At 41.8% G+C, this 26,590-nt stretch overlaps 1 protein-coding gene across 4 annotated transcripts in view; it reads left to right on the forward strand.

Annotated features, from left to right (window-relative positions):
- Nucleotides 1-26,590, forward strand: part of FBN2 (fibrillin 2) — a 283,527-nt gene that overhangs the window by 101,056 nt on the left and 155,881 nt on the right. For all 4 annotated transcript variants that reach the window (XM_019554934.1, XM_019554938.1, XM_019554937.1 and 1 more), the window contains exons 7-9: nucleotides 18,615-18,740; nucleotides 22,965-23,117; nucleotides 24,497-24,730. In XM_019554934.1, the coding sequence (XP_019410479.1) occupies nucleotides 18,615-18,740; nucleotides 22,965-23,117; nucleotides 24,497-24,730 (513 nt within the window). The remainder of the gene's footprint in view (nucleotides 1-18,614; nucleotides 18,741-22,964; nucleotides 23,118-24,496; nucleotides 24,731-26,590) is intronic.

The following is a 26,590-nucleotide window of genomic DNA, read 5'->3' on the forward strand; positions in this document are numbered from 1 at the left end:
CTGTCCATGCCGGTCGCCAACATCAGCTTGCAGGGACATGTAGCTTTCCTTCACATAGAGAGCTACACCCCCGCCCCTTTTGTCAACACGAAGATGAAAAACAAACATAGCTGATTTGATGAAGGGGTTAAGAAATTACTATTGTGCACAGTTTGTTAAATGAATTTTGCTAAATAAAGCTCCGGAGGAGACTGCATTCTTTTTGTGTAACAGGTTAATTTACACTTGATCCAGATGAGGCTCAAACACTGTCAGTATTCTATTAATAGACTTTGCTCACTTGATAAATGTGTAGATTAACTAAAGACAGAAACTGCATGTACTTTCAAAGTAATTTAATGAAAAACTGTTAAATGCATATTGCTTTGGTGTGTAGACGCATGCTATTTTCACAGTTCTAGTAATTTATGAACTATTTGTCTGAAAAGTGTCAGTGTAGCTTGAGTTAGATGCATCAGTGAAATTCATTTACATTTGAAGTGATTGCTTTAATTTTCCTTCTGATGTGCATTATTATGTATTTTAAAGATTTATTTGTGTAAATTAGTAAATTACCACGTGTTTAAAAGAAACAAGAAATCAGGAACTTTTATTTATGCAGTCAACATTTTTTTCAGACACAAAGATAATATTCCTTTCAAGTAATATGCAGTTTTAATAGGAGACAAAGCTGTTGGTTTAGTCCTTATTTTTTATTCTGAAGGCAAGTTAAGCAAGCCGCCAGGCTTATTGATACTAAGTTTGGTTCAGTTAGGAAGATATGATTAATCAGCTGTGTCCACTTTTTCTCCTGGTCTGTTTACAGTGACGTATAGGTGAAAAACTGATGCCACACCGTCAGTTTGGAAATGATGTTTCCAAAATGTTTTATTTGTTTTTACTTAATTATTATTTATTATTACAAGAGGCAAGGAATGTTTTGTAATATCTTTTATTGGGCCAACTCTGGAGTTGGGAGAGATGTTGAACATACTTTTGGGCATAAAGTACACTTCATCAGCTGACCTGATGAAGGGCATTTTATTCCTGGAAACTTCTCTGCCATCTTTCCTGACTATACAGCTGGTCCAAGAACAGATATCACAAAATACTCCTGACCCCTTGTACATTTCCTGGACCATCATGATTAAAACAACACTCTGGTCTAATTGTTACAAGTAACAACTAAATCATTTTTTCCGTTTGCTTCTTTCTCCCCAGTTTTTGCTATGCACTGGACTATGTTTTGTATATAATCACTTTCCTCAATTGTATTCATAGCTAGTTTAACCTCCCCTTTCGTGCTGTAGTATGTATTGTTCTGAGGGAAACTCACAATTTTTATAGGCCCCACAATAGCATGTTTACTGCAATTATAAAGAACTGTTGCCTTGTTTGAACTTGGGGCTAGTAATGTATTTTCTTCTCCAAGCCCTAACACATGGGTGAGAAGCAGTAGGCACTCTGTTTGTCTGTGTATCTGAGGTTTGAAGATGATCTGGGAATACCAAAGAGCTTGGCAAATGTGTAAAGGAGCAACTCCATGGACCATACGCTGATTCCATGGGCTAGGAATTTTGCAGGGACTTCAGAAGATGCAACTTCACTCCCTGAATGCAGACAGCACTTCACTCCCATAGGGCCATATATCAACATGGCCTTCCATCTGGTCTGAGATCCAGGGAGAAGCCATAAAATACCAAGGGGGCAGAAGAGCCCTCCACAGTATGCAGGAAAGACAGAAGTAACTGGAAGGAGAAACAGTAGACAAGTGCCATCTTACATTGTAGGCAAAAAAAGAGCATGCCCAGAAAAAAGTCAGGACCATGCAGAAATTAGGAAGAGGAAAAAACAGTGGTAGGTACAGGGTGGACAGTGCAATTGGGAAGAGCTTCCATGGCCTGAAAGATTAGTTGAAGTCAGGAAGTAATGAAGATGTCCTCCTGGCCATGCTTCTTTTTATAGGAAGTAGGAATGAAACTGGAGTTTCACATCCACACCTGGAGTACTGCCTCCAGTTTTGGGCCCCCCACTACAAAAAGGTTATAGACAAATTGGAGAGAGTCCAACAGAGGGCAACAAAAATGGTAGGGGCTGGGGGACATGGCTTATGGGCAGAGGCTGAGGGAACTGAGCTTATTTAGTCTGCAGAAGAGAAGACTGAGGGGAATTTAATAGCAACCTTTAACTACCTAAGGGGTGGTTCCAAAGATGATGAAGCTAGACTGTTCTCAGTGGTGACAGATAACAGAACAAAAAGTAATGGTCTCAAGTTGCAGCAAGGGAAGTTTAGGTTGGATATTAGGAAAAACTTTCTCACTATGGGGGTGGTGAAGGACTGGAACAGGTTACCCGGAAAGGTTGTGGAATCTCCATCCTTATTGCTTTTTAAGACCCAAGTAGACAAAGCTTTGGCTGGGATGATCTAACTGTGGATGGCCCTGCTTTGAGCAGTGAGTTGGACTCCTGAGGTCCCTCCCAACCCTAATTTTCTATGCTTCTGTGATAGAGGAGATTCCCCAATTTCCTTCACAGGCATTGGGGAAGGAAAGAAAACTGTGACCTGAATAGGTGATTTATTTCCATGCTTTACAGGAAATGGAGCCAGAGGTTTTTGCAGACACTTTGGAAAACGCCTAACCCTGGCAAGGTTCCTTCTGTCGAGTCAGCAAAGTTTCCTACTTACGGCCTGGCTTTTTTCTAAGGAGTCAGAAACACTATCACTGAGAGAGAGAGGGGAAACTATGTTACCCCACTTCTCTTGGTGGGAAATAAGTATTCCAAGATCAGAAGAGACAGGGTATGCCTTGACTGACCTCTTGCCCAGGTAGCAGGCATCAGTGGAGATGAGCCAGGAAAAGCAACAGGAGCTGCAGACCTAGCCTTCTTCCATGCTAAACCTTATCTTTCCACAGAAGAAATGGAGCAAGGGTAATTTCCTGGGGGCATGCTAGAAATGTGGGGCACAAGTAGAGCACAGGGCCAGTCCTTTAGCTGCCAGAGGACTGCTGCTAGTAGTGCTGCCACTGTTATTCCTGCTGAGCTCCATGCAGCCCAACTGGAGTGGGCATGAGTAGATCTGAAACTTTCCCCTGCCCAGGAACAGTGAGAGAAGCAGCAACAGGCACTAGAGGAGATGAAATGGAGGAGAGGGGACATACCTCTGAGCATGCAGGGGATGTGGGGATTCTTACATGCTTCAGGGACTTTAAATAAAAAGCACTGAGGGGGGGAGAAGATGGTGTTGGGGCTGCAGCCACCCCTCCAGAGCAGATTGTTGCTTATGCACCCCTCTTTGAGCAGGGAGTTGGACTCCTGAGGTCCCTCCCAACCCTAATCCTGGGTCTGCCCCAGACCCTGCCTATTTTATTGATAGGGTGCATTATCAGAATTTGGACGACAGTGCTAGGGGTAGGGACCTTGATAGAAAGTTTAAGCAGCTAGGAAGACCCATGTGTTGGTGAATTCTTACACAAGCAGTACCACTGAATTGGGTTAGCCACGTGAACCAGGGTTCACCAATGGAAGGGTTGTGCAAGCTATCCCTGTTCTTTTTCCATCAAAAGTTGTGCATGTCATTGGTGCACCCTTGCTCATGCAACCATTTGTATTCAGTACTCCTGTAAGAGATCATCATTAACACAAGCTTTGGTTACATAGTCAGCATCTATTCCAATTGAACTCCTTTAGCTAATTCTTTTGGCTTTGATGTCCTTACTTATCTGTATATATTTGTTCACCAACCTGAGTGAGAGGAGCAAAATAAATCTGAGAGTTTGTATAATGATTAACTTCATAGTATATTAGCACAAATGTTCACGTGCATGTATGCACATACATGCACAAATGTGCACACAAACACACGCTGTAAAAAGAAGCTATTTTAAGGCAAAGGGCAGTGAGAATCTGTGAGCAATCTTGTCTGCTGGATGCTAGTTCTTGGGGAAGTGTTCAAAAAATGTCGCTTGTTTAGAGGACTTGGAGCTGATAATCACCCAATGTTTCTTCCTGGCTAGAAAATAGGTAATCCCCAAACTGTGTCTATGTGGTCCTGGAACTCTTTTCTGTTGTGACTGAAGATATAGTCTGAATGGGAATGAGAACCACCAGTTTAGGGAAACTTAATTGAACTTCTAAGGTAAGTACAGAGGTTCAAAATGCCCGAGGTGGAATCAGTACAAGATTTGCAGGTTTTTGGCTAGCAGGGCTCTGATTGGCTCAGACCCACACCTGTGAGAGGTGGTGGGGCGAATGCATACACGCAGCCTGGCACTGGCCCCCCTCCCAGCCAGGATCTGCCCAGCGTGGGGGAAAGACCCCACTTGGGGGTCTTCACTCCCCTGCAGCCCAGCTTACTGGGTTGGGATCAGCTCAGCTCTGCCCCCTGCCCAGCCCCTGCCTGTAAGTGGCTGGGAGCAGGGGGCAAATGCACAAAGCCAGCTGGGCACTGCCTCTCCCAGCTGGAGTCTGCCCACCATGGACAGAGGGAAGCCCCCACCAGCAGCTTGTCACTCCCCTCCAGCCCACCTCACCAGGCTGGCATGGGCTCTCCCCCTCATCCTCCCTGGCCCCCTGCCTGTGAGAGGCAGGGGAGCAGGGAGAGGAATGCACCAACCTGGCCTGGCAGCAACCCCTTAGCCAGGGTCTGCCTAGTATGGGGCAGTAAAAACCCTCACCAGCATGAGCTCTGGGTGGCTGCAACAAGAAGGGCCCAGCAGCAGTGAAGGGGAGTGATCACTTTCCCCCTGTGCTTAACAGCAGCTTCTGCCTGGCTGCTGCAGCTGCTCAGTATGGGCGGGCAGTACAGAGCAGGCACGGGGCAGGCCAGGGTTGAGGCTGTGTGTGCAGTTTCCAGCTGGTCCGCTCTAGCCAGGGTGAGTCTGGAATGGGCATGGGGCAGACCAGGATTGGGGTGGGGCTGTGTGCTGTATCAGGGGCAGACCAGGATTGGGGTGGGGCTGTGTGCAGGGTGCACAGGCTCTGGGCTGTTGTAGCGGTGAGGGGGTGCTCACCAGCAACTGCCTGTGTGGCCTATGGGCTCACATAATTGCCTGACCCTGCTCTACACAACTATCTGGCTCAAATTAGTAGGTAATTTAAAAAACAACGGAAGACTATTCCAAGGTGATTTATAAACCTGGTACATGGACAGGTTTATATAGTTACAGGACTTAATGCTACCTACAATAAATTGCATCCCTAATCAATAGTGGGTTGAAAAATGAAGAATGCAAATTTAGCTATTAGTGATTTGAATTAAGCTTCTTACAGCAATCTTTTTTCTTCAGTTTGCTTTAATTACATGGCATAGTTTTTACTGTTGTTTATTTCTATACATTTTTATTATATGGAAAACATTACTAGATATCCAATTATTTATGTTTGTGAAAAATCCTAGCAATAAAATATATGTTTCACCGAAGTTCAAGCCCAGCTTAAATATACCTCAGAAAAATCCCTCTCAAAATTCAAAATATTTGTTTTCTAGTTCTGTTGCTGAAAATAAACTAACTTTAATAAAAATAATAAACAGAAGTGTTGAAAATTTCCAAAAGTGCAACTTTGTTATCTTTAGAAAGAGAAATTGGAAACATTGGAACAGATCATAATCTTCAGCTCATTAACCAAAATGCAGAGTAAAGACAGCTGTAATTACTATACATATTTATGTTTTGTACAGATATTGTGTAAGCAGTACATATGTTAGAAATGTATGTTTTGTTTAGAGTAACTTGGCTTCATTATTTTGAAATGCTGAGTGGAAGGTTTTTATTTAATCTGCTGGTCCCATGAGTAATGTTGGTTAATTCAGGGAGCATTAATTCCTTTTGGAAAGTTTAACGTTTTGTTTAGCATTTATTCTAATGGTGTTTCTGAATTCCATTATGAGGAACTGCTTTTGCCTTTCATACTGAATTTTTGTTTATCATTATTTATTAGAAATGGACTTGTTTTATTTTCCTCCCACAGGGGTTCATTTATTGTTATTGTAAGAGACAATGCATTATAAACCAAGAATTAGATGCTGATGCATTCTTTGCACATTTGCTATGTAGACTTAAGTAAGTGTGATTTTTTGGATGGGCTAAGAGTGCATGATAAGATGGAAAGGAACAGAGGCCTGACTTTTTTCTTCAGTCAAACAAAAACTCCCATGAGGACGATCAGTGTGAACTTTTTCCAAGAAAAAGCTGCAGAGACAGAAGTAAAGAATGTATTTTTAAATTAAAAAAGATACCACCTAGGACAAAGATAACATTTGCTACCATTATGATACAGTATCTGTTTCAGATTGAAGCAAATCCTGTTCCTGACAAGTTTTATAGCATAGACTCTATGCTATAGAGCCTATAACAACGTGCAATATCCAGAATCTGTAGCTGTTGGCAGTTCTGACAACCGTAAGGGAAAGAGCAAAATTGTAGCAAATTTATATATTTTCCATGTATAGTGTCTAATTATTGGGGGATCATTGTAAATTCAGGGTCATCTTAATTTGAATAACTATGGTAATGTAGTTATGTTGATGGAAATATTTTGCAATTTCCAAATTGATGACTGGAGCAAAATTTGAAGCATCTACTTTTAGCACCCAACTCCCTAAAATCCACTGTGCATAACAAAACATTACATACCTTAATTTAGTGGATATAAATATAATGAACCATGTTTCTACTAAGACATTTGCTTGGAATTGTCTACTACATGTATACAAACAGCTTAGACAAAGAGACTTGTTCCTGTGGTGCCATAAAAGATACTCCATTACCAGTTCCTGTCAGGCCCCACAAAGGACTAATGCAGGCACTGATATACTCTTATAATATTGCAGCTGTTTTTTTAACTTACTGATTTCTTTTCAGCTGAGTAAAAGGAGCACAGGGTGCTAAGGATATTGTCTTATCAAATCTCTTACAACTGCCAGGCCAGTCTTTGGAATGATTTTAATTGTCAGAGTCATAGCATCAAAGATAGCTTGTGTTGAGATGCGAATGGATGCCTTTAAGTATTTCAGATCCATATAATACTATTCAAGATATTCATATGTATCAGCTAATACTAAGCCAAGTCTTAGGGTTCTTATTGGGCATGTGTACACGAGGTGCTAATGTGCAGTGGTTACTGCGCATTTATTTAGTATTTGTATACTTAAGTACTAAATAAATGTGCAGTAATCAGAATTACTGCACAGTAGTGCCAGTGAAAATCTTTTTAGTGATGCTACTGCACAGTAGCCTAATAATACTATTCAGTAGCATATTAGCACTATTGAGGCTGTAACGTGCTACTACACAGTATTATTTGGCTAAGGCACAGTTAGTAGCTCATGTAGACACACCCATTTAGGGCCAGATCGCCTAGGGAGAAAATCTCCATGTGCAGAATTACATGTTCAGTATCATCAGCCACAAGGAGGGAAGAGGGAATCATTTAAGTTTGTGCTTTGTAGAAAAAACTGCGAGTCTCAGTTTACCAGTCCTCTCCACCTGTGAGCTCCAGTCACTTGGTAGGGACACAGTATCAGGGAATATTTAACTTCTTCCAGTCCCGGGGACCTGCAAGCTATGTGGAAAATAAACTATATTCTGTCCCTGGGTAGTTTCTCTAGGGCAGAGTTCGACAACCCCCGGCTACTGCCAGCCATGGAGCCCAGGCTGCTCCCAGCAGCTGGCTGGGAGGCTACAGTCCATGTTGCAAGTAGCTCGGGCTCCATGGCTGGCAGCAGCTCCCCAGAGCCTGGGCCAGCTGCAGCCAGGAGGCTGCAAACAGCTGCACCAGGCCTTGGAGTCCCAGCATCAGCTCCACACTCCTGGTGGGTACACACATGCCTCAGAGCAAATGGAGGAGGAGGGGCCTGAGGCGGCACAAACCCAGCCCCTCCTCTGCTGTCCAATTTGAGGTGGGTATGCAGTCACCGCTAGCATGGAGCTGATGTCGGGGCTTTGGAGCCCGATGCAGCTTTTTCCAACCTTTCTGCTGTCTGCTGTAGCTGCTCAGAGCCTGGGCTGGCTACAGACAGCTGCACCAGTCTCCAGAGCCCTGGTATCAGCTCCATGCTGGCAGCCACTGAACATAAGCCTCAGAGTAGATGTTGTGGGAGGGTCAGGGGTTGTGCTGCCTCAGGTTCCTCCCCTGCCATCCACTCTGAGGTGCGTGTGCACCCACTGGTATAGAGCTGATGCTAGGGCTCTGGAGCAGGAGTAGTGCCAGCCTCTTCCTGGTGCAGGGGCTGGGCTAGGGATGGGCCAGGTCGGGAGGTTCCATTCCTCTCAGTACCACCATCACCATCCGCCTGTCCCATTTTTGCCCGCTCCACACCCAGCTGTGGCCCAGCCCCCACACTGGGTAGAGGCTGATACCACCCCTGCCATGACCACAGGCTCTTTGCAGGCTCAGTTGTGAGGGGTCAACCAGGCGGACAGCAGCAGCACTGGGAGGGGTGGTTATGGGGGGGGCTAAGGCAAATTTTGGCCCACCCAAGCCACCCCTAGCACCTCCTCTGCTGCTGAGTGATGGGCAGGCTCTAGGCCGAGGCCTCAGTGGCCCATGCTGCAGCCTGGGGGTGGCTCCCTGGGGATGTGCAGGGGTTGCAGCGGGCCCAGGACATCGTCAGGTTTGACTTTGCCTTGCAGCCCAGCAGTGTGTGTGTGTGCATCTGGTTCTGTGTGCATCTGTGTGTATGTGTGTGCCTGTATGTCTGGTTCTGTCTGCACGTGTGTGTCTGGTTCTGTGTCTGTGTGCACACATATGTCTGGTTCTGTGCGTGTGCATACGTCTGTTCTGTGGGTGTGTTTGTGTGTGGTTCTTTGTGTTTGTGTGCATGTGGGTCAGTGTCTGTGTGTGTATCTGGTTCTCTCTGTCTCCTTTTTTCTCTCCTTTTTTTCCTTTTTTTCTCTATCTTTTTTTTCCTCTATTCCTCTCTTTTTTCTTTCCTTTTTTTCTATTTTTTCTCTGTTTCTCTTTTTTTCTGTCTTTCATTACAACACGCTTAACAAAAAAGAATAAAAAACAACAAAGGCAGTATATGAAGTTTTATTTATTGTCACCAGGTTTAGAATTATTAGAAAACCTGGCATTTACTGTGGGGCAAAAAAAAAATTTATGATTATTAACTATATTAATATGCAGTTGTCCTGCCATGTACCCCCTGCCCCACTTTTGTTTTCCTGGCACGTTGGCACTGCAGCGCCTTACAAAGTAGACATTGTAGTTTTTTTCAGCACTCTGGCCAAAAATGTTACCTACCCGTGTGTCACGGGCTGGCTAGGCACTATGAATGTATCAGCCATTAGGCTGCTGGGTTTGGGATCGAGGAGGTAAGTCGGGAGTGAAGTAAAGGCAAATTTACTTATAGCTTAGCATACAACAGTTAACAGAAAGGTTAATGTGACAAACAGATAGTACAGTAATAAAGAGCTAATAGAGAATAATAACAACAGATAGACAGAATGACAAAGTTCCCACATGGGATTGGCAACTTATTGGCAGTCCCTCTATGCCAGGTGCGCACCAAGTTGTTCTAGCGAAGTCAGGCATCCCTGATCAACGCTGTCTGAGGGGTCACCGGGAAGGTCACTTGGTCAGGATCCTGTCCTCACTCACACTGGGAGTCTGGGGTCCAGGCTTGGTACAACGATGGTCCTTCTGTTCCGTCTTTCTAACTGGTCACTTGACGTGCATGTTCCTTTATGCCTTATCTTATGCTAATCTGTTGGCTTTAGAGCCACTCACAATCTTGCCCTATAGCTGTTACCCTATGGGATCAAAAGGCATTAGAAATTATCATGAAAGGTTACCGCCCGAACTCGGGTTTACCCAATAAGCAGTTTACACCATGTTACTTTGAGGTTTGAAATTAGCATTATTCTGACCTTAATTTCTTATTCCTGGATTCCTTGGAAAGTGCTAATTATATTAGATGGTCAGATCTTGTTATGGCTTGACCTTTAAAAAACCTGTAAGATCAGCTAATCTTGTAGCTCTGCTTATTTTGGGGGCCCATGATCAGTGCAAACAGTTAGATTCAACACTGTGGTTAAATTGTGACAGACAAATTCCACTTGCAGGTTGCAAACTTACAAGCTTTGCATTAGCTAATCTTAACTGCATAGACCATTGGCTGAATGCCTCCAAGAGCATATATTTATTGCTCATGATAGTAACCCCTCTGGTTCTGGCTTCCACACCCATGCTCTAGGGCAGGTGTTCCCAACCACCAGGCTGTGACCTGGTACTGGGCTGCAACAGCTTGGTTGCTGGGCCATGGCTTCTACCGCTGGCAGTCACATATGTGTAGAGTTAAAGCTGAGAGGTGGGGCAGCCCCAGGAGGGGGGCTGCCAGCTCTGTGAGCCCCATCACACTACCTCTGCCATGGACACACCCAGTGAGGCACTGCCCGCACACCAGGTACCGGAGCCTGTGCCGGGCCAGGCAGGAACCCACAGCCCTGCCCATGGCTGGGAGTGGGGTAATGCGGGTGGGGAAATGGTTAGGGCAGAGGACGGCGAGGCAGCTCTGCTGCATGCTTCTAGGCGAAGCAGCAGAATCCCTTCTTCCCGGGCAGCCACAGCTGGGTCCCCCCAAGCCACTGCCTGAGTATCCTCCTGCCCTGCAGGGTTCCCCCAGTGCCCTAACCTGATCCACTCCTTGCAACCCCTCCCCCCAGCCCACAATTTAAAAAAAAGGGTAAACATGCAAATTATATGTAAATATATAACTTGGATCTGGATATGTAAATTAACTTTAAATATGTAAATTAGCTCATTTAATGGTCTGCAGTATAAAAAGGTTGGGAACCCGTGCTCTAGGGTGAATTTCAGGAGGGGGGGGGGTTGATATTTCTATTGTACCCAGCAGCGTATAGCTAGGAGATGGAGCTAAGGATGCATTGGGATGTGAAATCCATTCATTGCTGTTCCCTCCCACACAAAAAATTTCATAGTGACAACCCAGACCTCAGTTTTTACCCAGTCTAATTTTAGTTAAAATCTTTGTCTTCAATGAGGGTTTGATAGAGTAAAATAGAAGGCCCAGTCATACAAATGATTACATGTGAAGTTGTGAATGAAGTTATGAGTTAAGTGTTTCCAGGATAGGGCCTCTGGGAAGGATATCAGGAGTTGAGGCAATGTCTGAAAATATGTGTACAGAAGGAGGATCCAGTTAATAGAAGCCCCATTGTTTTAATGTTGCTTTTTATTTAAAATATTATACAGAACTGATCTCACTACTGAGTATTCTACCCACTCCCTTCTACTCCTTCAGTATGTAAAGCCAGATCAAACATTACTTGGTGGTTGCAAAGGAGCAAAACCTACAGCTTATTATATACAGGCAAAACTCCAGTTTTCAATGGGAGTGGTAAAACTGAGTATAGCTTTTCACTGAATATGGTGGGTTTTTAGATTCTCTGCTGTATCCGTTGGCCTTAAACATCCAGATGTATTTTATTTTGGGAGAGGTGAGTAGGGCAGGGGTTAAATTTTCTTTTGGCTGTGATCCCTAGAAGGGTTCAGGTCATGTTTTCTGTGTCTTAATAGCTATTGCCCTGAACTGTGCTGCACATTAAATATATTTATTGTTTTGCCAGTATTTACTTCATTCTTCTCTTTTAGAAACATTTCAGGAATAGTCTAAATTCTGCTTACAGGAAATATTGAGAGGGTGGGGGCGGAGTTTGCATTTATTCCTGAATCTGAACTTGTATTAGAGTAACATGGGAACTTTTCCTCAATAAACATTGCAGAATTTACACAATGGCAGACTACATAGGACACCCGTTTGTGTCTGTGTGTATCCACATGTATCCATGCATGGTTTCCTTATGAAGGCACTTATCTGATGAATTTGGTCACTAATATTTTTGCAACCCAGGTCTAATATTTCTTTATTTACAAGTTTTTCTCTGGCCCAGATTAATATGCTCGCTACAAAAGTCCAACTCACTGGATCATAATAAATTATAATTTATTATATGGGATGTGAAATGACCAATAAAATCATAAATGCAAACTGAGTTATGAGGGGCACTGGCCACCTTAACACATGCTGACATACACATACATGCACAATTGCTGCAATAGTAGTGTAGCACTGATATTGCTCATACCTATCCAAGGCCCTACAGTTCTGCTGTCGATGGGCAGGTGAAGCTTCTCTGAGGTGGCATCTTCTTCAGAAGGGGGTCACCAGCTTTGTCCTTCTGTCTCGGTAGGTTGGGTGCTAGATGAGAGAGTCCTGCTGAGCGACATGCTTAACTGACTTTTATCCCTTCTCTGGCAGACTTCTGTGATCCCCCAGCATCATCTTGGCTGCCCTGTCCAGAGGTTGCTGTCCCACGTGGGTCTTGAGTATTGCATGACAGCTGTCAGTCACAGTTACTGGGGTTCTGCCTGATGGTTCCGTTTTGGGAGTTCACCTTTGACTTGATTGACTTAATGGCTGTATTGTCATGGGTTACAGGAATAGTCAATAGGGTGGGTGCTCAGTTCCAGGAATGGGTCTCCAGTATTGATCAACTCAAACTGGATATCTTCTTCCTGTCAGTCTGTGGCTCAGAGCTGTTAATTGCCACTTGTTAACTTGTAACTGCAGCTGCCTCTGCCTATTACTTAATCACTTACTCACTCATATTTGCTCCCATTCATTAAGGAAACCAGCCCCAATGCAGCAATGCAACTCCAGTGATTACAATTCCAATGCATTCTTACAATAATAGTTCTAGTAATACAAGGTATGACTTTAAAGAAAAATACATTTGTTAAAAGTTAAAAGGTATAAAATATAAAATACAGAATGCCAGGGTAAAGACGAGACAGATGAAATATAAAAAGAAATATACCTTAATCAATAAATGCAAATGTGAATTACTGAGGATTAACAGTCACTGGGGACAATAAATGAGTAACAGTTTAGATGCAGTAGACTGATTTAGCATAAACTTTAGGCAGATATGGGAAGTTTGCTTTGGGAAATAGGTTTTAATCAAAGCAGAAATGTGTTCATGATGTATTTACAGTCATGTTTTCAATGCACCTTGGCTTTTCTTGTCTCTTATAGGCTTTGCTTTGAAGTCGATATTTTAGTTCTTTTATTTTCTTTAGTGACACTTAGCTCAATTGATATGTAGATGAAGTTTTTAGGTTTCTCCGACACCTATAGAAACCCATTTCAGCTTTCTGGCTTGCTCAGAGTCTTGCCACACCCATGCAATGTATGTGCTAGGTCTCTGCAAGAAGGGGCTTCTTTTTACAAATAGAATGTTCACAGTTTTTGAAGACATTTTGTGATATATTGGTCTTCAAGCATTTTACTATGATCAAAATTAATAGAATTTCACAGACTCTAGTTTTTTAAAGCATAATAGTAGTAGTTTGGGGAGTTTATTCATCTCTCAGTACTCACAGAAGTTACATCTCTGGGTCCTGAGGACTATGCATTTCATCAGAGCTACGTTTTGCCTAGTCCTTATGTGACAGTAGAACGAGACAGAAAGCTTTCATTATATTTCCTGATTCATAGGTGATGGGCTGAATTATCTTACTTGGACACGAGGAAATTAAGTTGCAAACTTGGCACTTCCCTTGAAGGAATGCTGTAGTTTATCCTGTCAGGAAACTTTACAGGGCAAAATGATTCCAGTGCTCCCACTTTCAGTGGTGTGTTTCTGGAGCACTTATATTTTAGGACTACAAACTAACTTTTTTAGTCTAAGCCCAATGCCAAGATGGAAACTGCCTTTTAAGAAATAGATTCTTTTCTATTTTTTGTTTCCTTGTATAACATTCTAGTTCATTACAGTGCACTGGTTAAATTCAAACTTAATATTACATTAGACTACAGTATAGCTTAAAATACTTCCAGAACTTAAAAGTTTCTGAGACCCCTTTTTTGCTATATTTGCCAAGTTATTCATCATATCCTGCTCACTGTAAGGTTTACTGTAAAAACCATGAATTCTGGCTGACAAGTAGCCAGGCTGTTTTCTTTGGCAAACAGCTATCCTGTTAATACCTACAGCTGGGATGTTTATTCCACACATTTAGAACCAGTTCTCACTGAGTGTGCCCAGTTTTATCATCTGAGGTGTAACATCAGAAGTGCAGCCACTCAGACCAGTAAGCATATTTTAGCTTATGGCAATGTCCTCTTTAATGATCTTAGGAGTATTTCCCCAAAGAGTATTAATTTACACTCTTTTTTAAGGGATGGGAAGAGGGAATAAGAGAACTTCTCCAGCCATCCAGGCTCAATGTAGCTATTTCTGAGGTAAAATCTCAGATTTTCCAGTCAGTACTAATGGAGGATGTTTGGTTTTTTTCATGTGTAGGTCCATATGCAAGGTTTAGAAACAAAATAGGTGTTCCTTAGAAACTAGTGGCAAGAAAAAGACAGAAAGTATGTATTGACCTGATTCTGGTACAACACATAGGAAGGGGCTCTGCTGCAACAAATCAAGGGGAGGGATGAAGAATAGTATAGGATAGTGTGCTGCCTGCAACCCTGTGCCAGCCCTCTACCTTCTTTTGCTCTGGTATGTCCAGCCTTTACTCAGTTTGCTGCACAGTGGCAGAGTTACTTCACTGGCTATGTATACATATTCAGGTGATCAAAAACAGCTCCCTAGGGTTTGTTCTCTTGGTAGAAAAACTTATCTAGAAATGCCTTAACAGACGTTTGAATGCTGAGCCCCTGAAGAACAGAGAGCTTGCAGTCCTGACTCTGTGCATCCAGAGGGTCCCTGTGCACACATCTCAGCATGCCTCTAGGCTTCCTCAGTCTACCTGGAGACAGATGATGGAAGTGCACAGGGCATCCATGATTGGCTAACACAGACTGCTCAGGTCAGCTTGCATCTCCCTGAAGCACAACGTGGGATTATGATGGGGTTATGTTCTGATCATTGCTTAGCTGGAACAATAATGTCCAGCATAAACGATACATTGTCTTCAGGGGTGAGAGGTAGTGCTAGAGCAGAGCACCCTTGGGAGAGTTGGTGCTAGAGCAGAGCACCCTGGGATACTGGAAGACTGTTCTGTGGCTTTTCTTAGAGCGCATGTACAGGCATTCACTATCCCAGGAAACACTCCTTAAGGAGTGATTTAACTCTAATTGTTCCAAGGTTATTCTCCTTCCACAATAACCATTTTTGGTCTGCAAAAAACATCTTGAACATTTAGGTACTCATGGTTTCCCCTGGGAAAGCAGCAACTCTCCCAATAAAAATCAAATGTCTATACACAGCCAGTGTGGTCTGTGTGCAGAAGAATAGTTACAGCAGAGGGTTCTGGCCTTTATGACCTTCAGAATCATTCAGATTCTACCCTACATTATGTTACTTGGAAGGAATCTGATTTCTAAAAATGTAGTTAAAATGCAGTAAAGAGTACAAAATCACATAGCATGTTGGAACCTACATTTATCATCCAAGTGCTGATTTTGTGTTTTGTTTTTAAATAGAAAGTAGTGTCCGTTAAAGTAGCACATAATGGAATATAATATGGAAAGTAAATAGGAAACTTGAAAGTTTGAACAAGCATCTGTTTTTTTGGTAGAATATTTCTACGTGCATTCCATTTAGTCACAACTCTCTTTCTTACTCAATAATAAAAATATAAGCTATAAAAGTTTCAGGGACAAGGCAAAGGGCCTTGGTAGGCTAAAGAGTGAAATGAGTGTCTATGACTGCTGCTAAGGAGACCATCCTAGAGTCAGGCATCTCTCACTAAAACAAGCATAGTAACAAAGAGGGACAACTGCAGTGTAATCTCCAGATTATGTTTCCAGTGGGGTTGAATCCTGAAGGGAGGGCATGTTAGAACTGGTGAGAGTGTTACGGATCTTGTTAGCTGAAATTGCTGATGCGAGAAGGACTCTGTTCAAAATAAGTAAATAAATACAACTCTCTTAAAATATTTTTGCGCAATTACTTCAGCTCTGTTTCTTGCCTTTCCTTGTAATATGGTTTTTAAATATATATTTTTAAATGTTATGTGTGTGGAGAAAATATCACTCTTGTTTAAATCAGTTACCAGTTATGTTAGAGTTACACTGCATGAAAAATTTCTACGAGGCATGCAACAGGTTCCAGTTCTGTTTTGATTTATACACAAGGTTTCATTTCACTGGATTAATCATGTGGTAAGCAGTTCACCACGTCATCTATTGTTTTTTAATATAGTAGATTCATGCAAGATTTCAGAAAGTTCCGCAAAATTACTTGGTTTAGATTTGTACTATCATTTAGGAACTGACACTTTTTCACTGGTTACCTGTGAAGTTCCAGGTAAAAGTATTAACTCTTAGAATGTCTTAATCTGAAAAAATGGAACTTTCCTTTGAACTGTCCAGGTCCCTAAAAAGTATAGGTTCTGTGTATGTGTTTAAGATACTAGTTAAAGACTGCCAATGAAGTTAATAAAATAAAAGAAGGTACCAAGCCATGGTATATGGTATCTAAGAGTTTAAGAAATTATGTGGCATCTTTTTAGAATTTTCAGTGGGTTATTTTCATACTTCTTTTCTCTTGCAATTTAATGAGTCTATTCAGATTATTTTTTCTTTCCATTTGGTAAACGTTTTTCAACTATATCCCCATTAGACTATATTCTGCTGCTGCTTCTGCTGCTCCTTCTCCTTCTTCATTTTAGTCAGCAGGTTTTTTTATAAGTTTGATGCTGTGCAAAAACATATCGTCTTGTTCTGGAGGGAGATCTGGAGATCTACCAGATTTGGGATTGACTCTTTTGACCTTTCTAGATAGTAGGTCAAAATCAGAGCCATGCCCAAATTTTATGTGGGACCTCTGCAAGTTGCTTCTCAGATTCCTTTCCTTAGAGCAACCTTCTGCATATTTTACCATGAGAAGGATGATCAAGATTCAGAAGTGGGGTTTTTTTTTTACTTTTTTACGGAGCACAACAGTCTTAAATTTACTTAGAACCCAAGTGCATAAAAGCATACTGAGCCAAAATCATCAAGCTTTGCCTGGCTTTGGGTTTAAACCATACAAACCCCACAGTTTCATGTGGTTTTAAATGGAAAGCATAAGTCAGCCCATGTTGGTCGGAAACTTGGCCCAGGCTTGCTTAGAATGTATCCCAGGTTTAATACAAAAACTGAAACTTGCAACTTTTAAGTTGGCTGCAGGTGGCATTAAGAGAGTTCCTCAGAGCTCTAACATACAGAGGTCAACATAAAAAATATGGCTGGAATTACCTACAAAAATAACTCTAAATATAAAAGAACATTATGGTAGCAAAGTCAAGTACTCAACAGTTAGGAAACATTTGATGTTTGAAACAGGTCCTATGTGCATGTGAATTACTTTAAAGATTGCATACTGTTTTTATTACTTTTCCCATTTCTTCCATGCCGGCCTATTTTGTGCTTCTCTCATCCTAGCATTCCATTCCTCTTTCTCTTCTTCCTCCTCACTGCATGTCCACCATCTGAGGCCATGTTGTTCTGGTTTATGTGCTCATTTTTGGTAACCAGTGCACACCTGCATGCAGGCTTTGGTCAGAACTTGCTTCTGGGAATTGGATGTCTCAGTTCATGTTCATGTCTCAGTTCCATGCAAAATTGTTTCAGTATTGAGGTGAGATGATTGATTTCAGTGGCAATGACTATTTGAATAAATACTGTTTATATGAAAGAATGCAAGATGAGTTCATGCTTCTAAAGAAAATTATCCAAATTTATGTGTTGCTTGAGCATGGCAAAAGGGCTGGAAAGCAATTGGATCAGATCCATGTAGCTAAGAATTCTTGCAGCGTGGGAGAGCGGTCCTCGCATCACCTTTCCCTGTATAATCCAGAGTAGGAGCATGGGCTGTAAGAAACTTCATTTCAGCTATATTCAGTTGTTGTGTGTTTCTGGCATCCCCAAATTCATTTGGCAACACCAGGTAAAATTGATCAGCTGCGCTGGGATGTGTCATGATCCACTTCTTTGGGTGAAACGTATCACGTGTTGTCCTGCCTGTTGATGATGCAACTCTGCAAGCCGGAAAACCTGGCTTTCCTCATGTAGAGGAGGAAAGCTGTGGGAAAGCTGCATAGGCACTCCATACGTTTAAGGGGCCTGATCCTGAGTGAGAATTTCTTGGTGTGCCAGACTGGGCTCCTCAAGCCTCTGGACCACTGTATAGGGAGGTTGGTGAGTGTGGGCAGCTCTGGCCTGCGTAAGCTCTCTTGGCACAACGAAAATAGACATCTATCACTAAATAGCAGCACAAATTAATAACCCCCTTTGTTGCAGCCACATATTTTGGGCATTTGTGCTGCAACAAGGGGCATGGACATCTCTTTACTTGGCTTCTGTGCCTCAGTAAAAAAGTTAAGTATAAGAGTAGCTTCCAGATTGCTCTACTCTGCTCTAGAGTTTAGCATGGTAGAGGACTGGAACATACAGGAAAGTCAACATTGTGTATGAGCCGCCTGTTTTAAACAGACCGGCTGTAAGTGCTCCGTGATGACAAGTGTTCCATTGCTGAGTTTTGGACAACTGCAATGCATTATTAAATATGAACTTTATACTAACTGAGTGTAATGCCTTTCATTAGAAAAAAATCTCTTAAAGCCTTATATGCAAATATTTAGTTGATTGTTTAATTGATTTCCTCTTTGAACAGATATTGATGAATGCAGCATCATTCCAGGAATCTGTGAAGGTGGCGAGTGTTCTAACACTGTTGGAAGTTATTTCTGTATCTGTCCACGTGGCTATGTCTCATCTACAGATGGCTCCCGCTGCATTGGTAAGTATACCATTCTATGGGCTTTTGGGACATTTTCAAGACAGGTTGTGTCATTACTGCAGTTTGTAAGCTTGCTACATGCCCACCTTAAAAGTTAACTTTTTTTTCCAGGAACCCACAGTTGTGCACAGACTCGCTGGTTTTTGTGTCACAACTCCAGCGTCCATTCAGTTATTCCACTCTGCTGTTCCTTTTAGAGTGCCACAGCTGAAAGTAGTTTTTGGGAGTACAGATTTCTCCTTATGGGCTGTCATATAGTATTCCCCTTCCTGGTGCATTAAATATATCATATTTACTCAAATAGAAGATGAGGTTTTCTCTCCTCAGTCAGCATGGGGCAAAAGCCACTTATCTTATAATCACATATAAAGAAACCTCATTAAACAGATTATCTATCTTTAAACTGCTGCCAAAGGCAACATGTGCCCAGTAATGGAAACCAACTACAAAGGTAATTAAATATAGCCAGCACTGCGCATGACTGTAAAATATATTGTCCACATGGGGTAAGCATACTAATGTATACGACAAGGATAGGTTAGCATAATCCGTTTAAATAAGATATATGGTAATGCCCATAGCATGTTATCCTCCACAGCACCAACTCTTTTTCAAGTCATGGTAACCACTACATTAAATACATTTCAACTTCTTTACTCCCACAGCTGAGCTGCACCTTTCTTTCCCATTTCCACTGATTCCTGTTGCTTCACCAGCCTTAAATGGCTGGAAAACATCACCAAATGGGGCCTGAAATGATTCACCTGGAATCTCTCTGTCACCCGTTGAGCCTGGCATGTATGATTAATATAGCCCCACCCTCCATGAGGTGGAGCTGGGCCAGGTTTCCCTGTGCCTCATCTGCATATACATTTTTGGAGCATCCCAGGATTTCTGGCAAAAACACCCAGTTCCAGTGCTGAGTGGGGGCTAATTGGCACAAGGGTCTTTGTGTGTGGAGGTGGGGTATCTGGAGTATACACAGACATACAGAACAGTGCCAAGCTGTGTGGTCACCATGGCTTGAAATGGTGACCACACAGGATGTCTACCTACAGTTGCCTGAGGGCCATTTTAGTGTTGTCTCATTTCTCCTTCCTAAGCAGGCTTCTCACATTCACTGAAGCTATAAGGATCCCCATGAGCAAAAATGTGCTGGGGAGTGGGGGAGGGTTGGGCCTGTAGCTTTCTCAATTCTCTTGTTTAAGCTTAGAGGTTTTCAGGCTGTCTTCCCTCTCCTGACCCATCTGTTCCATCTGTTTGTGGGCCCCTTTCTGGGATCATGGCTGCTCCTGCTGTCTGGTCTATGTTTGAGGGAACCTGGCTTTCTTCTGGTAGCTTGTGTTGAACCCAAAGGCAAAACTCGCATTGATTACAAAGAAGCAAGATCGTATTCTTACTTAATATTTCAAAATTTATCTTAGGTAGGCATAATTAACTTCTAAATGCAAGTATTAGAAAGGCATTCATAAACTTAGAAGATCTCTAGAGGAAATGTAATTAATTAGTATTTAATTTAGCTGGAGTGGGTTTTTCCCTTTGTAAGAATAAAGCAAGTATCAAATTTCACTACAGTAAAGCTCTGTGGATCTGACTTCTAAACATCTGTATCTTTTTTACAGTCAGTGTGGTTTTAGATCTGGTAATAAGTATTACACATTTCTTCACTGTTTTATACCTGTGTGTATACCAAATGTATGGAGTTTTAAATGTGATGATAATTTGATTAAGATAGCATTCATTTTGTGCAAGAAACCATTAGCTGTTATTGAACAATCTTCTGTCATTTATAAAACAATTTTTTGAGGTTATCTTGAAACTAATATGTAGTAGCTCATCCTCAGGATAATGCAGCTGCAGTTTGAAATACCACATCTTTAAAAAGGTAGTGCAATGGTTTTCCCACTAATAGCATGCTTAATAAGGCATCTCTGATGATACAAAAAGAAAAGTCTGTTGTGTTCAAAGAGAAAAAAGGGAGTTAGACACAATGCCCATTGAATTTCAACCTTGGCCTTCACATAAATTAATAAACATAATAAGTAGGTCTTATATAGGGCTTTTCCTCCACTGTTCTAAAAAAAATCAGAGTTTTTATCACCATGTTACAGATGGGGAAACTGAAGCACAGAGGGATGAATTGATTACAGCAGACTAGTAGTGATTTAGTGCCACACTGTTTGCGAGTGATTCCATGCATGTAGTTTTCTGCACTCACAAGGAAGGACCACTGAAGTCCACATTTTTTGTTCATATTAGTTTTTGAATGTTAACCTTCAATCACTTGTGCCTCATTTCAGACATACCAAGGATCTATGGCTTCTAATGTCTTCAGTCAGAAGTAGTTTTTCAGTAACTATAAAAATGAGGTGTCTAAATTAAGCACTCAATATCTGCACTGCCCAATATTAGTGATATTTCTGAAAATATCTAGGGCACCACTTTGTAAGTTATAGCACTTGAGAAAATCGCTGCAATCAGCCCAGCAGCCAGGAGCTGTGTGGTGCTGGCCCAGCTGAGCTAGAGCCAGAATGGGAAGCAGCGGCGGTGCAGGGAGTGGTGGGGTGGGCATGCAGGAGGGAAAGCAAGGAAACAGCAGGGGAGTCGTGGCTGTGGGCAAGTCCAGACCCCATACCAGTGCCCTGGAGTGGGTGGAGGCTCAGGGTGGGGTGGCAGGAGCGGAGCCTGGGTGTGGGGTCACATGAGACTCACACATAGTCCGTGACAGCCGCACACGATAGAGTCAGCAGCCTGGCCCCATCTCTCTCTTTCTTTCCCACTCACCATAACCCCACATCCTCCCACATCTCCCACCCCAGCCACATAGTCCATACCCACCCACCATACCCATACACTGCACCCCCCCCCACACCTTACCACATACCCCCACATACTCCCCAAACACACCCTGCACATACATTCTCAGTAGGACTGTATTTTGAGCTATTTTGCAATCACCTCTAGATATACTTTGCAAGCATATAAATTGGTACAAAAATATTTTTAAATAAAATAAATTACAATAGATGTTTAGGGGTTTTTTGGTATATGATTTGGGTTTTTTCTGGTTTCAAGATTGCAGCACCCTCCCTCCCAAAAGAAGCACTTCCAGGGCAAGGAAAGGGACTTCCAGTGGCAAAGGTCAGGGGTTAGGGAGTGGGACTTCCAGTCCAATATGGTGACCTTGTGGCCCTCGACAGCTTGCCAAAACTTGCTAAGTGTCCTTACGCACAAAATAATTGCCTGCCCCTGGAATAGAGACTGCTCAGGAAGGATATAAGTGGCAGATACTAAATTATTATATAAGTGTCCTATATTATGTAATAATCAAAGGCCACATTTTTTAAGTTATACTATAAACCATTTGGCACAAAAAACTAAGGTGTCTAATGTCTAAGCTAAAGTGTCTCATGTCTAATTATGGGAACATACCAACTCTTAGGTAGGGTTGATCCTGCCCAGTCCATGCCCAGGATTTGTTAACCAAACATTTTGCTATGAGCAAAGCAAGAAAAGTTGGATAAGTCTATTGTATATCATTTAGATGCTTAGTCTTGAAAACTTTCTGTGAACATCCTGATCTTCAAACCAAAATAGGTTACTGGGAGAAATAATATAATGATATTAGTATTACAGATCAGTTGATTCAGCTTAATTCCTTAAAACACTGAGCAGGAAATATATCTATTTTTGTCTTTTTTTAAAAGGAAATCTTTTTTTACTTACATTATAATAACTATTGTCTATCCACTTGTTGATAGTATAATACCAAAGTAGACCATCTCAAATTTTTAGTAGCTCATAACTGATTTTGGTTGTATTCATTTTTTTCCTGTGGTCCTGTCCTGCTGCTCTTACCCAAGTTAAGTAATATCTTCCTTTGATTTCAGTCCCACTGATTTCAGCAGCACAATTGGGCCAGTGTTGGCCCCACAGTCTTTGTCACGTTTTGGCTAATAGAGATTAAATACAAGTGCCTATAAAGGGTTTTATCATTGTCAAAGCTACGACAAAAGAAGATGAGTTTTATGATTACATTTTGAATTAATGCAAGATTAGTGTACCTGAAACCATAGCTAATGAGTTGACTGCATTTCAATGTGAATTTAATAATCTTTTTGGTGTTTCTTTGCTAATATTCCTAACATCTGTATGATGGAGAGAAATATTCCTGACTTTCAGTGTTAGTGGTTTTGGTCTTTTTTTTTTTTAATTGATGTCCAGATCAGAGAGCAGGCACATGTTTCTCCAGCTTGGTGAATGGTCGCTGTGCACAAGAGCTTCCTGGTAGGTTTACCAAAATGCAGTGCTGCTGTGAATCTGGTCGATGCTGGGCTATTGGATCTGTTCCAGAGATGTGTCCTGTTAGAGGATCTGGTAAGTGTTTTTTTTTTCCCCTGCCCATCCTGAATGGCCTAAGAGGTCATTGGACATGTTTTAAATTGCTTTATAATCCAGGTAAAGGAGAAAAGTCAAGTTTTATATAATTATTCATTCTTATGTTTTTAATCTGGATGCTTCCATCTGTGAACCATTTTTTCTGGTCCATTTTTATTTAGAACCAGTTTCTATAACCTCTTTTTGTTGATATTGGAAGTAGCTCTTGGGAACTGTGGCAGATTTTGTGGTCAAGCTCAAAGAGGAAATGATTCTGAGGGTCCATAGTTCATTTCAGTTTAAAGGAACATCTGCTTTCTCTTTCCATAGCTTTTAATGTTACTTTGAACTAGCAAAACACACCACATCAGTAGTTCATTTAGTCTCTCTGTATTATACTTACATAGTGACTTTTCCCATCCATAGCAAAAAATATTTTCAGTTTACCTATCCCAAGATCTCTGAAGGATACAGGAGTTAAATATCTTTTTTAAACTTTGCCATTGCCTCGGCAGCAGGTAGCTCTTGGGGACAGGGAGCAGTGTCCTAGCCCCAACTCTGATCACGGAGCTGGGGCCAGGAGTTGCCTGCTGCTGGGACAGGGGGACATTGTTCTAGCCCAGGCTTTATGCTCATAGCCTGCCCTAGCAGCAGGCAGTTCCCGGGCCCGGGCAGAGGGTAATGTCCGAGCCCCCGCTCTGATCGTGAAACTGGGGCCAGGAACTCCCTGCATGAGGAGAGTTCCGCATCTAGCCTGGAGCTGGCTGGAACCTGCCCCAGAAAAGGATAGTTCCCAGCCAGCCCCGGACTGTGTTGGGAAGTTTGCACATGCAGCCCAGATCTAGATGGGAACTGTCACTCCTGTCCTGTTTTTTGCTTTTGTTGTCCCAAGTATTTTGTTGTAGCATTCACCCATTTGCCCCCATACAATAGGGGCTACTAGTTAGGCAGGTGGGCCGTGGGGCCCATGGTATTTAAATGTTACAAATAGACAGGACATCTCCTGATGTGTGTGGGGCCAGGAGACAGCTGCCACTGCAGCCAGCAGAGCTCTCCTGGCACTGTGCTCCCTGTCTTTCCCATGGCCAACACCCAGGGAAGCAGCCCTGTACCAGACTACTCCCATTGGGAGCAGACATGCTCCCTCTTAAAAGCAGATTATAGATGTGCTCCCTAGTAGGCTTATAGCATAGTGTTTTTACTGTGCCATAGAGCCCATTTCAAATTAACAGGACATGTAGGCACACCCAGTAATTTTTAAAAAAATGAAGAATTGGTACTTCGTTTTTTCCAGAGGAAACAGAGATCTGTATTTCTCTACATGTTATTTTTCATAAAAGTTTGATTAATTCTGTGTCTTTTGTGCGTGTTTTTGGTAGATGAATACCGCAGACTTTGCATAGACGGAATTCCAGTTGGAGGTGGTTCCAGAGCTGGTGGAATAGGAGGAAATGGATTCCTTCCTGGTGGAAATGGGAATGGCTATGGCGCTGGAGGAACTGGATTCATCCCTATTCCTGGTGGCAATGGCTTCTCACCTGGCATAGGAGGAGCAGGAGTAGGAACTGGTGGCCAGAGTCCCACAGGGAATGGCCCAATCATTACTGGACTAAGTAAGTTTCTTAATTTTTTTTTAATATTTCCCTGTTTTTGATAAAGGATTAAATATCTTGGTGCTTGCTCATGTGATTCTTGCATTTTAGTTTGAACATGGAAAATATATCCAAATATAGCTGACCATGGCCCAGCAGGCCTCTTCTAGTCTGTTTTCCTGTGTTTGTTAATGCAAGTGCATATAAGGTATTTGTATGCTGTTATGAAAGAGTTGACTTTATAGAAAGTATAACAGATTGCAGAACAGGTATGTTTTATTTTTTTTCTTGCTTTGGATTACAGGTAAGCTTTCTCATTAGTCCTTTTTCCACTCTCACTATCTATGTATTCCTTGGAATGTCAGTTATAATATTTGTTTCTCGTTCAATGATATTCCCATAAGTTATGTATCCTCGATGGTTTTAGCCTCAGAGGACTGTATTATAGCCAGTAACCCTCTGCATTTGGCAAAACAAAAATGTAAGTTAAGGTAAAATCCTTGTAACAGATGGTAGAGGGGTGGGACATATTTATTTCTCACAATTTTGGGAAGCAGGATTTGTTTGGCAATATCTTACACTGGACCACATTACTGGATCTATCCATTCTGTACCAGAGGATTTATTCCAAACCTATAAGTAGCTTCTGCTACCTACCGCACAAAAAAGTAACTCCAGAGAAATGCTTATATTGCTAAAAGTGGGTTCCCAGCACCACCACTGAATATTCCACCTGCCCAAGTCATTTTTGTTCCTGGGCCTCTCACAGTTTTCTCTAAATAAGTCTTTGTTTTGTTCATAGCTGTCAGGTAATCTTACAACTCTGCAGGGCTCAAAGTTTCACTTCATTAGGAAAAGAAAATTACTAGTCTCCTAAAGGATCAGACATAGCAGATATTAAAACCACTCTCTTTTTTATATAATTGAAATCTATTTTAAATTATTTTAAATATGTCTTCAATTTATTAGATTTAATTTTTCTCTCCCTCAGCTGTGCAGAATTGGACTTATGATGATTAAAACTTCACAGAAAGACACACAATGTCATTCCAGAAAATGTTTTGAAAGGCTTTTATGTCCTTAGAGTAGTGTTAGTGATTACGCTCATATTAGTGATAGTAATTACGCTCATATTTGCCATATGTGAACATTACAGTCATCACCAACTTGTAATGATAAAACCTTTATGTTGCCCTGTCATATATTGCTTTTACATACATAATCAAAAAGTGAAAATGTCCGTGCTTGCACTGTAGTCTTAGTTTGTGCCTTTGAACATCTTTCTTGCACTCTTATTGTTAGTCCATCTCAGTCAGCACTACATGTAGCATTCCAAACCTCTGAGCTACTTCAGACAACCACCAGTATTTTTAAAACAAGCTGCTAGATATATATTCCTTATTTTAAATGTGGAACTTCCTCTAAAAATATTACCTTGGCTCACTACTCAGAATGAACAATATTTAGTAGGACTACGTAGATGCGTAAGGTTACTAAGGACATGACAGTGTCTGTAGAATGAATGCCATATTCAATAAAATAGATGAACTATTAGGATAGCTGTACCCTAAATATTAAAATAATGGTTTCCTAGATCAGGGGGGTCAAGTGGCATTGTTCTCACCACTGACCTGCAGATAGTGCTTAAGGATTGTTTAACCACAATTAACCCTTAAATGGAACATAAATACGAACACAGACAATTCAGTGTCCTAAAATCAGTCTAACTTTACTAATACAACAAGTATTATCTCAGCATTTTCTAAATTGGAGTCAGGAGTGGACTGGCCAAATTCGCCAATGACACCAAACTTTGGGGCAAAGCATCCGCGCCAGAAGATAGGCGGGTGATCCAGGCTGACCTGGACAAGCTCAGCAAAT

The sequence above is a fragment of the Crocodylus porosus genome, unplaced genomic scaffold, assembly GCF_001723895.1.
Source record: "Crocodylus porosus isolate Cpor-Errol unplaced genomic scaffold, CroPor_comp1, whole genome shotgun sequence".
Taxonomy (NCBI): Eukaryota; Metazoa; Chordata; order Crocodylia; family Crocodylidae; genus Crocodylus; species Crocodylus porosus.